The sequence below is a fragment of the Aulonocara stuartgranti genome (assembly GCF_965226115.1).
Source record: "Aulonocara stuartgranti genome assembly, chromosome: 9".
NCBI lineage: Eukaryota > Metazoa > Chordata > Actinopteri > Cichliformes > Cichlidae > Aulonocara > Aulonocara stuartgranti.
The window spans coordinates 24,568,074-24,582,500 of NC_138960.1; the positions used below are offsets into that span (position 1 = coordinate 24,568,074).

General features: G+C 39.4%; 1 protein-coding gene and 1 pseudogene across 4 annotated transcripts in view; one reads left to right on the forward strand and one right to left on the reverse strand.

Moving 5' to 3' along the window:
- Positions 1-876: 876 nt before the first annotated feature.
- On the forward strand, positions 877-13,144 carry LOC309714107 (xin actin-binding repeat-containing protein 1). Of its 3 annotated transcripts, none has more exons than XM_082546262.1 (10): positions 877-928; positions 1,216-1,380; positions 1,491-1,578; positions 1,704-2,057; positions 3,080-3,158; positions 4,679-4,824; positions 5,140-5,187; positions 10,292-10,422; positions 11,842-12,025; positions 12,121-13,144. In XM_082546262.1, the coding sequence occupies exons 2-9, from the start codon at positions 1,253-1,255 to the stop codon at positions 12,008-12,010; spliced, it is 1,143 nt and encodes a 380-aa protein (XP_082402388.1). In that variant the 5' UTR covers positions 877-928; positions 1,216-1,252; the 3' UTR covers positions 12,011-12,025; positions 12,121-13,144. The 3 variants fall into 3 exon arrangements, with proteins under 3 accessions (XP_082402388.1, XP_082402387.1, XP_082402386.1); XM_082546261.1 differs by having other exon boundaries at positions 12,116-13,142; XM_082546260.1 differs by lacking the exons at positions 10,292-10,422; positions 11,842-12,025; positions 12,121-13,144 and adding an exon at positions 5,564-10,282.
- A 330-nt stretch (positions 13,145-13,474) lies between these two features.
- LOC309714602 (solute carrier family 22 member 13-like) overlaps positions 13,475-14,427 on the reverse strand; it is an 8,960-nt pseudogene continuing 8,007 nt past the window's right edge. Inside the window, exons 3-6 of the transcript in view lie at positions 14,240-14,330; positions 13,919-14,027; positions 13,540-13,729; positions 13,475-13,489 (exon numbers count right to left, since the gene is read on the reverse strand). The product of the transcript in view is annotated as a solute carrier family 22 member 13-like (transcript). The remainder of the gene's footprint in view (positions 13,490-13,539; positions 13,730-13,918; positions 14,028-14,239; positions 14,331-14,427) is intronic.

Genomic DNA, 14,427 nt, shown 5'->3' on the forward strand with positions numbered 1-14,427 from the left:
TCCTTTACCACAAGAGCAATTCTTGAAAAACTAAGTTGAGAATGCACTTCGGGGATTAAACGCATTAAACTTGCTTGCAGTGACAGAAAGGGGGGATTTCACTAGTCTGGCCCACTTCGGATCCACGCTGATTTGCATACATTCACATCTACACACTGGCCTGTCTTCAACAAGCATAACTGTTCACAGTTAAAGTATAAGGGCCTCATAACCTCATAATGAGCCGTTTCCATGAACAGCCAAACTGCTTTAATGGTGTGTTAACGTTAGGAATTCTGCACACATGTGAATTTTTTTTAATGTTTTTGTTTTTTGTATCTAACTTATTGTTCTTCCTTCCTGATTCTCTATTTTGCTTAAGAAAATTTCAGTTGAACACAACAGTGCAAACTTTGGACAGTCACAATACTACTGCTACTCTCACATAGCAATAAATCTGTAAATCTGTAACCAGGTCGCTCTGTCAGCATGAAAGATGAGTATCATCATAATTCCTTTGATTTAATAATGCCTTCTATGCTTCTCCTTTGTCCACATTGCTGCTGTAATGGCCCAGGCGCCCTCAGGATCAATAAAGTACATCTAATTTTTACTTAATAGAGAGAGTACTGCTGCTCAAAGATCACACAATTACATCAGAGGGCTAATCTGAAATCCAACATCAATGATTCCCCTGAGAGCACAGGAGCCACAACACAATGCAATAGCAGAGCAAAATGAGGATTGCAGGATAAAAGTTTTCCTAATTTATAACGTCAGTGGATTTAGAGTACACCCTGTTTGCTACTCATCGAACATTTTACAGTCGAAGGTAATGAGGAAGAAAAAGGACTTTGCTCGCAGAGCCTTTATACCGTGTGCAGGTCTTGTGATGCTGCGGAAGTGTTTTGATTTTCCCAGAGAGCAGACACTGACCGACATCTGTAAGGTAACTATTCTTCTCAAAACTTCCTTTACTTACGCCGTCATCTTGCTTTCATCAAACTCGAGTTCGTGTCTTTACATCGAGCAGTTGCTGCACTCTGCATCGCTGTTAAATTGAAAGGCACACGTCCAAATCCTTCTCTCTCACTCCCTGAGAGCTATGCATTATTGATGTCAAGGCATTTCATACCTGTGAGTTAGTGGAGCTGAATGAAGTGAAGATAAATGCTTGTTATGGGACTTGAAATGTAAACATAATCAAATGTTATTGATTATGCGTCTGTATTCTAGGCGATTTATCCAAACTGTGTGCACCCGTGACCTGATCATGGAATGGAAGAGCAATATTAGGCGTACCCAATCGCTGAAGAGCCTCAGCTCGTCATGTGATAAGCCAGTCTGGACGGATGCGGGGCTGCGGGACAAGACGACGTCAGTGTCCCAATTGGTGGCCAGGTAAAAAAAAAAAAAAAGCATCAGTCTCTCTGTATCTGTGCACCCCTCTAAGCTACTTGTAGGTCATTAGTGACATCAAATCATTAATGTGGTGTTTGTGTTTGTGACAGATATCAAACTGCTGTGAAAGGGAACAAATCCATTCAAGGACCCTCAGTAGATAACGATGACAGAAAGCCAAACCAGGTGCTAAAGGAGGTAACTTCTGATTTTTTTAGCTGTTTGTCCAATTAATGAAAAGCATCAATGGCATAGCAGGAAAAAGAATAATCACTGCAGCTGGATTTACACACACACTTCCCTCCCTTGTGTATCCTTTTCAGATAACGCCATCTCGACTGGAAAGTAAAGAGACTCATCTGGAGTCTCTGATGAGGAAAAACAGTGAGAAGGAAAAGTCTCGAGCCAAAACCAATTTGACCCGCAGCAAATCAATGAGCAGCCTTAAAAGCAGCACAGGGTCCATAGAGGCCTTGAGAGCTCTGTTTGAGTCAAAGGCCTCTCTTAAAAACAACGCAAAGACCAGCCTTAGAGCTGCAGACTTTACATCAAGTTACACGACAGACGTGTCAAAGATGAACGGAGAGGTTGAGGATGTACAGATCGCTGTGGAGGAACAGGGAATGGAAACATGCGCTGATAAAACTGATGTGAAGGATGATCGTGTAACTCGAAAGGTAAATACAACCTCATTATTACTTTAAGATTCCCTAATAGACCCACAGTTAGTTTAAAGGGTAAAAAATTCAAATATTTACCGATGAAAGCATGTGTGAAAAATATCAGGGTTTTTATATATTTGTAAATACAGCAAATATTCCTTTCTTCTTTCTTGAAGTGCAAAGATGCATAAACAAAGCTTTCATTGATTTCGCTCCAGAAATTCCAGCTTCAGTCATCTTGAAGTATTTTGCACCACCACCTTTTCACTTTCAGTATTATGCTGCCGCTAAATACTTTAAGAAATTGAAGCTGGAACTTTTGGAGTGATCTTTTGTGTGGAGATGAGTGGCAGGGGTCATTTGTGACAGAAAGATAGTAGCAAGAGTGGAAAAGAAGGTTTACAGAGTGGTAGTGGGAAAAAACTGGAGCTGGCAAAACTGAAGATGCTAAGACTTTCATTGGTGGATAGGTTAAGCATTTTGGAAACAAGTTAGGGAGACAAGGCTGAGATGGTTTGGACATGTGCAGAAGACCCCACCAAAGATTCATGGATACAGTGAAGGATGAGATGCAGAAAGATGTTAGAGAGACGGTGAGAACCCTAAAAGGAGCAGCCAAAAGAAGAAGAAGAAGAAAAAGACACACGCATTTAGAATTTCCCAACATTTGGTGGAATCCATTCTCTCTCCTAGCTGCACAGCGTTTCCCTTGCCAAGAACTACCACACACACTGAAAACACTTCATTTTCCCGTTTGCTTAATAGTTAATAAGGTGTTTTCAGCTGTTTGTGAGAAAAATCATTTTGAACATCGTTTTGAGCACTTGTTTCACAAAAGATCGGCTCATCCATCACACACTTCAGTGGTTCTTGACCTGCCTTAGGTCTAATGAATCCTTACTTCTTTCTCATTCATGTAATAGCATATTTTTTCTAGTAATGCTTAGATTTTTCCTGCAACTGTATTGACACATAGAAACTATGATGCACAATGAGTTTACTTAGCAGCAGTGATGTTTTATTGTTTCTCTCTATAGGTAGTAAATCAGCACTGGCCAGAGAGGAAAAGAACAATAGGGGGTATTGATTTTGAAAAAATTGCAGCATCTCAAGCTGGTGAGTATCTTCTTTCTAGCTCAGCAAAGCTTTGGTTGTGTCAGCCGGAATATCATATTACCCTGCCTGCTATCATGTTAAAGAAACGGACAAAATTAATGTTTTTTTAAAGCATTCAGAACAATAGTTTCACTTTTCTAAGATTAAAGGACTATCTCTTTATTGAGTAGTTATCAGCAGAGCTCGGATTTAAACTTTTTACAGTTTGATTAGGGATACGTGAGTAGCAACATAAACAAACAACGCGAGTTCATGTCATAAATTACACGTTGCAATAATGAAAGCAGCTACAGCGAGCTTCAAAGTGCAAGCTTCCAGGTAAAAGACCGGCTGATAAAACCGGGAAATACTGCGCCTTGATTTAGGTAATGAGTAAACAGTGAACTATGATGAATATGGTTTGGTTCTATAAATTCAGGGTCAAATAACAAACTGCTGAAGACGATTCAGCTTAAGATGAAAATATCAGAAAGCAAATAAACATGTGGCTCTTTCAAAAATTTGTTCTGAAAGAAACATCTTTGGGCACAAAAACATAACAAAAATAAACAAAGATGTTAGACGTGCCTTGGAGAGCTGTCTTCAGCGAGTTCGGTCAAAGCTTTGGATGACTCAACTTGGTGTAGGAATAGTAAGCCACTCCACAACCGGACAGAAATAGCTGGTGTGCTACAAGACCAGAATAAGTGCAGGAGGGTGAAAGGGTCAGCTGTTTATGGGAGAGGAATGGGACAGAAAGAAGGAGCGAGTGGCAGAGGCTCCATGACACGACACAAACCAACAGACAACTAAAGTTTGGAAGAAACCAAGAAGATAGGGAGAAAGGAACTGGGAATATTTCTTCTTCTGTGAGTAAAGATTTGTATTTTTGAATGAAAGGAGTGGCACATGCACTTAAAGAAGCTTAATACAGTATGTATGGTAGAAGCTGAAAACTAATGGCTATTATTCACATTTTTAACAGTTGCCCAAATCTGAAATATTAGTAGCTATTAGTAAAATTAGTTAACTGATACTGCAATGAGTTTTATGTTTCTTCTTCTTTGGTCGCAGAGCCTTTTTTGCAGTGTTTTCCAGCTTGTGGACTCATGATTTCATAAAGTATCTGTACTTTCATAAACAGCTTTGAGACACGTCTGTTTACCTTTGAACTTCGATGCTTAGTCAACCGTTGTTGCAGTGACTTGCCTGTTTTAACTAGTATGCGTGTCAGCAGAGTCGGGTATCTCTCCTGCTCCACAACAAGCGGTACATTTATAACTCGGCCACATGACAGCTGTTAATATCAGCTTCGAAAGTGCTGGACCCCGAATTGGGACCTGTGTTATTAACAAATAGCACGAGCCGTTTGTTAATAACACAGATGTCAGCCGTATGTTGTTAAACGAGCCACGACTTATTTCCAATCTGGCTGCGTGTCGATGATGAAAATGTCACGAGACAACCCTGATCAGTTTGACTTCTTAACAGAGCCATAACAAAATTTAACATTAAAGCTCCCGTGTCTGATGTCTCTGCAGATGAAAAGAGGAGGTCAGCTGCAGACTTCAGAGACAGCTCTTTTGTCCAAACCAAGGAGAAACTTTCTGTCTCGGTGAAAGCAATATCAGCTCTCTATCTGTCCAAAGCGGGAACCAAGGAATCAGCAAACAGTCCTGTAAAATTGGTACATGTCACATCTCCCCTTCTTTTTAGTTCACCGTTAACTATAGAAAGTAAACTTGTTTAAAGTTTACACACTGAAAGAATTATCTCAGAGATTTTTATGCAAGGTAAAAAAAAAAAAATCAAAATTTTTTTTGGCAATGAAAATAAAGAGTTAAAGGTTTATTCCACCAGCCTTTATAGTGTAGATTTTCAGCTACACATTGAAGTTTGGTATCTATATGTCATCATAATATATCATAAATTAATTATTGATAAGTGAATTTCTGGCAGCAGCCAAACAATAATTCTTTTAATTATTATTATTTCTTTGCAGGAACGAAAAGTGTCACGTGAGTCTGGGAAAAGAGTAAACCAAATCAAGGTAAAGTGCAATGTCACTGTGGTGTTGCATGATGTTGTGATTGATGCACATTGTTCTGTGCACACTGGATTTGCACAGCGAGCAGTATCGTGTTCCCTTTGGCTCAAAAATCCAAAATATGCTGCTTACCTGCAAAATAAAGAAACAGATTCCCTTCACAGACTTCCTCACGCTTTTATTTTTTACTCATTTTGTGGTTGCATTTGTGGTTGTACTTGCTGGTTGCTTTGGAGTTCAGCTAAGCAGCTAACACGTGGCATGAGGAAAACAAATCACCTGGCATGGCTCTCATTCCTGTGAGTAGGTGTGACTGCTCTTGAGCATGAATTTCTCTGAATGGATGAAACAGTAAGAAACATTCCTTTGTTCTTCTAAGATGTCAGAAGACTCAAGTGTCCAAGAAAAAGAGGATTTACCATTACCTCCTTCAGCAAGACATCAGCCAGAATTAGAAGAAAGCTGTAGGACAAATTCTCCGCAACCTAATCTGCCCCAGCTTTCCAAAGAAATGTTATATCAACAGAGGCAGAAATGTGAACTGAGGCGTCTCCTGAAGCACACCCATCCAGAGGTGAAGATGCTGGATGATGTTGTAGATGAAGAGCTTGCTGAAGTTTTGAGCTCAGAGAGGATGACAGCTGACGTAACTGGATACGAGGGAGAGGTCCTTTCGAAACGCTTGATATTTGAGAACTGTGGCTCGAGTAACAAAGTGTCTCACTACACCCCCAAGATGCACATGGAAGGGGGACGTGAGAAACAATGTGATTTTAGTAAAACGCTGGCTGTTCTGGAGGAAACAAAAGAAACGCCTCGTGCAGAAAGTGCTAAAGAGGTTATGGAAGCTGAAAAATCTCTTGGTATTAGTCCAGACACTGACAGAGAGTGTGAGGAAGAGACGGTCAGACTAGACGTTCAGGCTACCAGAAGGATATTTGAGAGTCAGTCTGTGAACATGTCTGGGCCAAATCTGGGTAAAATCCAGGGAAAGGTTTCTATTAACGGGGATGAGACAAAGGAAGTCCAAAAACAAAAAAAGCTATTTGAAATGGCTTGCAGTGAGAGTATACACAGAAAAAATGAAAGCACAAGCAATGATTTAGCAACAGAGCCCCGTGAACAACCATGTCCTCATGTCAGTCAAAGAACTGAACGCGACTTCTCATGTAATGATGAGTTTTCCACTGAGGAAGCACTCTTTGAAGAGGAGTCTATAAGCTTATCCGATTTGGAAAAGAATGATGAAATTATTAAAACAAGGGCAGCTCTTTTTCAAAACAACCCCTTTATCTCCACCAACATACAAAGAGAGCCCTCCGTTGTGCATACATCAAAAACTCAAATCACAAGCGGTAGCGGTGCAAGTGAGGACAACACGACCACCAATGTTAAAAACAGAACCCATCTTTTTGAATCAATGCCATTTGACAAAATTAGACGTCAGAACGAGGATGAAATTGAGACAATGGTGGAGAACATCAAGGAAACGCTGAATTTCCTCTACCAGATTAGAGTCATCCAATCGTTTGGCTTTATCATTGAGGTCAATGAGACAATGATTGCTAAAAAAGCTAAGTTTACACTATCAGAGAGTGGGCCTGAGATAAAACATGACGAGGTGGCTGAAGGCGGTGCCCAAAACTTCATACTCCAGCTGCTACCACGGGTAAACCTAAAACCTCAGGTCACTTACCTAAAGGAGGACAGCAAAGGGGATATCGAGACCACGGCGGTGACGGCACCTGTTCAACAACATCAGTTCAATGCGAACAAGGACACGGAGTTCAGAACTGCCAGTGTGGTTCAGCTTGTTGAGGATATTCTCAATCAAGATAACTCTCTGAGAAAAGGAGTGGTAATCCAAGAGGATGACAACAACTGTGCCAAAGTCATTGTTTACTCCCTCTACAAATACCATAATGAGAAGGATGTGAAGAGCTTCGTCCCTCCAAAATGTGCTGAATGTGATCAATCAGAGCTGGAAAGGGGTGACATGAGTAAAAAAGGCCATAAAGAAATAAAAATTGCTACTAAGTCAGTCCAAGGTGATCTACTTGAACTCTCTCAAGAACAAACATGCCCAGGATCAATAACACCTGAAGGGAAAGTAAAGGGGAGTGTAAAACTATTCAAAAGCTGCATTGAAAAGGGAGATTTTGAGTATTTAAAAAGTCTTCAGACTGAAGAAGCAGTTCAAGAACTTCCTGAAAACCAAACTATGGCTGGACAGGAAGTTCTTCATGAAAAGGAAAGTGATCAAGTGCAGGAAACTACTGAGTGGGTACCCGTGGATGTAAAGAGGCTTAAAAGCATGTTCTCTGGAGACCCAAGTCAACACCAAGCAAAGAAAAAGATCCACAAAAATATATACGCAGGTCAAAATGTCTCTACAGAATGCAGTTCTGGGGTATTGTCTCATGTGCAGGAAAATAGTACAAGCAGTGAATGCACTGATGAAGCACAAGAGCAAGCATGTCCCAAAGTTGCGACGCAGGAGTCCTATGAAAAGTTTGAGAAACAAGATCACGAGCTTGGTGCCCACGAAGCTCAATTAGTCAAGGTGGTAGATCAGAATGAAGAGATCTCTAACCTCCAAACTGCACTGCATCAGTCATCACAAGAAAAGCAAAAGACTATTATTCAGAAATCATCTGAGGAGCTCTTTCCCTCGGTTACAGCAGATACTGTGAAACGCTCAAGAGTAGAAGAAGAATTTCCTCAAGAAAACTTCACCTCAGCACAGAAAACAGATTACCAGCACAAAAATATAGAAACAAGCCACAAAGATGCTACTCCTGAGGAAACACACACTCCTGAATCGTGCAGCAACAAAGGTCAGGAAGGTGCAAGGGGGGCGCAGAAACAACCTTTAGAAACTCCTATGGTCACTACACAAAGTTTGGAAACAAGTCCTGCACAACAGGAGGATGAGGAAGTTGTTTTTCATGGTAAAATTAAAGCAGCTTTGCAATCTTTAGAAAGATCTAACGTTAATGTCACAAGAGGAGATTTTAAAGCAGCTATGATATACAGAAACTCTTCAAAGCCTCACAGAGAAAAAGCTCAACACGTGGATGTGGTGTCTATTCAAACGACCAGTGCTGACGAGCTTTTCACTGTGACTGAAAATGAAGCAAGTCAAATATCAGTGAAACAAGAGGCAACTGCAGCAAATCCAGAGCCTCCACACCAAAACGAAACCCAGAGTAACCCAACAACGAGATTCATTTTAGAGAAAAGCAAAAAGCCTACTGGTCCAAAACCAGCCATTCCACCTAAACCAGAACATCTGAAGGAGAAACAAAGCAATAACGAGTCAACCCAAAATAATTCTGATATCAAGGCAGAGGAGAAAAGAACCCAGGATTTAGCAGCCAAAAGTGATACGAGTGAAGCAGATGAAAGTCACATAGATTTCCATGATGCATTTGAGAAATTTGGAGGTAAAAAGACAAAGACTGCCCCTGTAAAGCCCAAAAGACTGAAAATCCCCCAACCAGACAACAAAAACCTGAAACCAGTGGCTGGAAATAAAGAAATGTCTGTTCTTGCACATGTGGATCCAGATGTGGCAGAAATTACAAGCAATCAATCATGTGACACCTGTGGAGAAACCACTGACAGTCGAGACAAGCATGAGAAAGAAATCAAGAAGCAAGAAAGCAAAGTCGAGATGAGGGAAAAGAAAGGGCGAACTGAGACTGACGACGAGCGCCGACAGCGACTGTCAGTTCACATGGATGAGATCGTGAGAGGGAACATACCAGCAGCAATGGAAATATTTGACAACTTACGAAAACAGCGGGAACTGCAGAGCTTTCTGAGCCGAGTTGAAGAAATTGAAAAAGACACAAGTGAGGTTGATGTAAGGTCTCTGAGGAGAGTTTTTGAGAACGTCCCCGATTGGGTTGTCAGCTCTAACAAAAAGAAACAAAACAAGGTCAGAGCTGACAACAAAGACGAAAGGTTGCCAGTATCAAGAGAAAGCGCTGAAAACAAGTCATCGATGGCACACGTTTTTGGAGATCTTGAGCGAGCGAGTGTGGAAATCACGACTCTTAAAGAGGAGACTTTAGCAAGAATCCTCGATGTAGAGGAAGCCATAAAGAAGGCACTTTATGCCGTCTCTACACTGAAATCTGACTCAGATATTGCTGGCTTATCACGTCTGTTCAAAGAATCCTTTGGGGTTATACAAGGATCCCCATCCTCTGGCGGTGATAATAAAATTAGCATTGGGTCAAGCAGAACAAAATCACTGAAAAGTGCTACCATGCAGGGAAACACAACTAATTCAGCAAGGCAAGATGCGAGCACTGATGAAGCCTCTGGGAAACCTCAGTCGAATCCTCCACCTTCACCTGCGTTTATCACTATCCAATCAGCAGCTAGAAAGACAAATAAAACCGACCTGGCACCACCAGAAGCTTTGATCTGCCCGACGTGTCAGCAGAGCCAAAAGTTGGAGGAGACTTTTCGGACGACAAAGACGCTGATATGCAACAGCCCTGCTCAAAACAGAAATGACCCACGAAAAGAAGGTCAGAAACAATCCACCTCCATCCCACTCAGTCCTCGACAGCTCAGCACGCTCGAGGTTCAGACAGACTGTGTCACAGGAACAAAACCAGTCACCGACAAACATGAGAAGACCGAAGGATCCGGAACAAAGTTTTAAACTTCCAGGACCTCCACTGTGGTCAACTCTCAGACAGAAACAGTGACATCGTCCACAAGGCATGTCATAATCAGTCCATCTACAATTCAGGTCACCACAGACCCAGAAGTGAAGCTGCCAATCAATCAGACTGATAAATCGGTGCCTGAATAGGAGCACATTGGCAGCGTTTTACCTGTTCGTTATGTGAAAGCTGTCACATATATGACTGTGTATGAAAAGAGATCAATTATAAGGCTTAAAGTTTGTGTTTTTGCTTTTGTATCTATTTTGATCTTAAAAACTGTCTTTGATTTGCATTATAATCAAAATATATATTTGATTTTCACTTCTCATTTCACTGTGGTTTACTATAAATGCTTTTGGTTTAAAAAAAAAACCAAAAAAACATTTCCACTAAGGTCAGTCTTGTTTTTTTTTCTTCAGTTTCAACCGGCTTCTCGAGAGATGTGCTCAGCATGTCTGAAGCCAGTCTATCAGATGGAAAAAATAACTGCAGACAAATACTTTTTTCACAAAGCGTGCTTCTGCTGCAAACATTGCAAGAAAAAATTAAGGTGGGATGTTGGACTTATACAAAAAACCTGCAACATTAATCAGTGATTCCTCTTGTCTGATGGATTAGTGTCTTTGTCCTTTTTTAAAAACTTTATATTGTTTATATATATAACTTTCCAGCTTTATAACTTTATAACTGTAAGTAGATATGTTAGATATGTAAATATCTAACATATCTAATATGTATTACTAAATTGAAATATTTAAAAAAAAACATACTAAACTATGAATGTTAAAACTGGATACTCACGTATTTTGTGATCTGCAGATATGTGATGCTGCAGCATGTAAAAACTTGGCCAAAATGCAACTGCACACAAACCAGGCAAGCAAAAAATAAAAGAAACAAACACAAAGACTTTCCCATATTTCCAGTGTTTGTTATCTTAACTGCAATGTCTGCACATATCTCTGAAAACTATGTCAGGGAAATGTATTTTATTAAATGTCTTCTGATGCATAAACTGTAAATATACAACAGACTGTTTTCCCCCAAATCCTCATTCAACAAGCCTCTAGGGAATGAGGAAAAAAAAAACGAGCTCACAGCAGTTGAGCCACAAACAGGCCGGGGGGGGGGGGGTGTTAGAAAGTCTTCTTAGTGGCCCTGTGAATTTTTTCCATATTTAGCCTGTGCTGATAAGACTGTTGGTTTGTGATCAAACAACAATTTTTTGTAAATATAGTGGAGCTTAACATGCTACAAATGATGTTTTTCACCATTTGCATCATTACTAAGCAATGAACTCCGTTCAGTTCGACTTTGTCAGGTTAAAAAGTCGTCAAAAAAATAAAGAAAGATAGATTAAATCTGTTTTTTGTGTGCTAATGTAGAATTTGTGAAATTTTAGAAAACTTAAAGACTTTAGCCCTGTTTTGCATGCTACATCATATATATCAATCTGCTCTGTGTCACTGATGGTGATTAACTGATCTTTGTTCATGTGCTCTTATAGTCGGCATCTTTTAGACTTTCCTTTTTCTCTCTCATCTCCCGTTCACAAAGCTGAGAGTTAACTTGAACCACTTGGCAAATGGTTACTACTAAAATATAGGCTACAGGATAAAACTACTAGCAAAGCTAAGGCTACAAACAACACAAAATAAGAACTTACTAGAATAGATAGATAGATAGACATTTGCAGTTAAACGTTATCATTTGCCACCAAACATTTCATCTTTGAAACATTTTATTTAGTCCAATATGTGATGCAGATAACATAGCAATTGCTAATTTGATTCAATGTACAGATTAGGACCACCTGTAAGTTTCCCACTATTAATTAGAAAAGTGGAGATATGCCAGAATATGTTTAAGAAGTAGCTGAAAGATGTTTACATCGACTGTTAATCAAAAACTGTCCCCACTACTCTCTTTATTTTGAACAATGACTGACAAACCTTGTGCTCATTTATAGCATGTACAGTTACGCGCCTTTAAACGGTGAGTTCTACTGCATATTTCACTACCAACAACTGTTCAGACGAAAGGGGAATTACGATGAGGGATTTGGACACGCTCAACACAAGGATCGATGGCTTTTGAAGAATGCAGCTGATTTGGTGCATGATGAATCTGAGGCATGAGCAGTCAGTAGACATGTAAGTACCACAAGGCATTTTGATTTTATGAATGTTTGACTAATTCCATTGATTGATTATTATAAAATTGGGCTCTCTTTCTATCCTCAGCTCAGATGAGACGGTGAAGGCACAGAATCTGTGTTTGAGGCCATCCTGTCCAAGCTTTGCAGTGTGTTCATGTGCTTCTTGTTAATGAATGATAGCGTGCCGAGACATAACCTACAACTTAATTGCAACGATAGGTAACTAAATTTAGAAACTGGGCAGGGCCTGTACATACTCACACATGTAAATGCACTTTAACTTAAAAGTGAATTTACAAAATAACTTTACAGCTTTTAAAAATAATTCTTGTAAATACTGTTGTAAAATGCAAAGAATTAAACAGATTAACATTAAATTAAGAAACTGTTTAAAGTGCGATAAAAAAATAAATCAGAAATTAGCTTGATTTTATTATTATTGCATAAAAGCAATAACACTTAGGACTTTTTTGTTGTTCTTGTTTTATATCGGTAATACAAACTATGAAAAGGCAAATGCATTAGGATTATTATGTCTGTACAGATCATAATAAAGAAGACACGTTCCTTCACTTTCCATTACTGCTGAATTGTCGGTGCTCCATTCTCCTTCCTGAGTGCTCATAAATTACATTTAAAGGTGCCATAATGATTCTGTTCACTATAACTGTGATTAGCTCTGTGACATAACATTTGAATGAAAATAAAACTGCATTAAATTTTACACGAGCACGGAAAGAGCAAAAAGAAACCAAATAAAACCAAAATCTTGACTCTCCTCTGGTTTTGGGATTTGTCTAAATTTCTACCTGGCAGCAGAGCCTCCTCATTGAAGCGTTGCATCCCCAGCTCTTACCTCCACAAATACATCTAATTAATATTTAAACCAATACAACCAAAGGCTGTAAAAACAGTCCTCTCACTTCCTTCCCACTTCACTTTATCGTAGTAGGTGACACATCACTCAAAACACCAGGCGGTAACTTGCAATATTTTATTTATCCAGTGCATTTAACAAAATACTTTGCATTAAAAAAAAAAGGTTTCACCTTAGTGCAAGAGACAAAAACATAGAAAAAAATACTTCTGTACATGCAGACAACTGAGATAAGTTACGCAATCTGTGGAAAACTGCTCTGATTACAGACACTGTTAACTTTTAGCCCAATTCCTCTGTCTGTAAATGATGTGTATGGATCTCAGCATGTTTGTTGTAACACAAAAACATAACTAAATATATGGCTATATCCATTTTTTGTACACTTTTAGAAGTTAATATAAAAACTGAGAAATTCTCTTTCAATAACTAATAATCAGCCACTTAATACACTGTACATTTCAGTTTTTAACATAACAAATTTATACTTAGTCCCATTATGGTTTCAATAAAAATTATAGCTTGTGTTCTTCAACTTCTTCAGCACAATATCCGTCTCCCTTTGCTTCATTCACTGGGTTTCTAAGTCAAAAAAAGAAGAAACACACTTACTGATAGTGCATTTATCTTACTTCAGTGTGATCTGGAAATTCAACATTGAGGGTTTCAGGCAGCAGGAAAGAGAAACATCCAGCAACAACAGGGACAATGCCATATACTAGCATTGGGATGATGGGATGGTAGCTTTCCAGTTGCCTGATCAGTGGTGCGATTATACCCGCAACTCAAGCACACATGGAGTTCAGACCTACGCCATTATGCCTGCACAAACATAAACTGGGGTGATTTTTGCAATGCTTTACATTTTACTGATTAGCTCGAAAAATCAATCAAACCGACACTTAGCAGAACTTGTTGCTGTAAAATTCACTGTAAGATTATGTACTAAAACAAACACAAAGAAAAGAAAATCTTGCTGTTACCAGAATCACTGCTGGTGAGTGACGTTACCTTAAAACTCTGGGGTATAATTCTGCTGTATAAACGTAGGCTGTGCTGAAAGAAGCAGTGGCAGAAAATTTCCCGAGCACAGCTAAGACTGTTACCACCACGGAAAGATCTGATAGGGCAACAGTAGAAAATCACGCAACAGTAGAAAATCACATGGAAAACTCAGCCCTCGAGTGACTTTTTCTTTAAATCATAACAATAGATTTCAGATCGGGAAGATACCTTTTGGCACAGCAAGGACCACAAAGCAAGCGGTACCTCCAAAGAGTAGGAAACACGCTTGACATATCCTCCTTCCAAAGTGCTGAATTAGAGTCATACCGCACAAGTTTGCAGGAATTTCAACAACAGCAAAGATCAACTGTGTGAGATAAACATTCCTACATTCAGACTCAGTCCATAGAACAGAAGACTAGAGCAAACCTAGAGTTAGAGGTCACAGTGATATTTTTAGTTTCAAGTTGTTTTTGTGATTTATTGTTTAGTTATTAAAGAATACAGCATGCATG

Bases quoted from the DNA above. Each gene is read 5' to 3' on its own strand.
- LOC309714107 (XM_082546260.1), top strand. From the start codon at position 1,253: ATGGAATGGAAGAGCAATATTAGGCGTACCCAATCGCTGAAGAGCCTC. The intron at 1,579-1,703 runs GTAACTTCTGAT...TATCCTTTTCAG, and splicing joins CAAACCAGGTGCTAAAGGAG to ATAACGCCATCTCGACTGGA. The intron at 3,159-4,678 runs GTGAGTATCTTC...ATGTCTCTGCAG, and splicing joins AATTGCAGCATCTCAAGCTG to ATGAAAAGAGGAGGTCAGCT.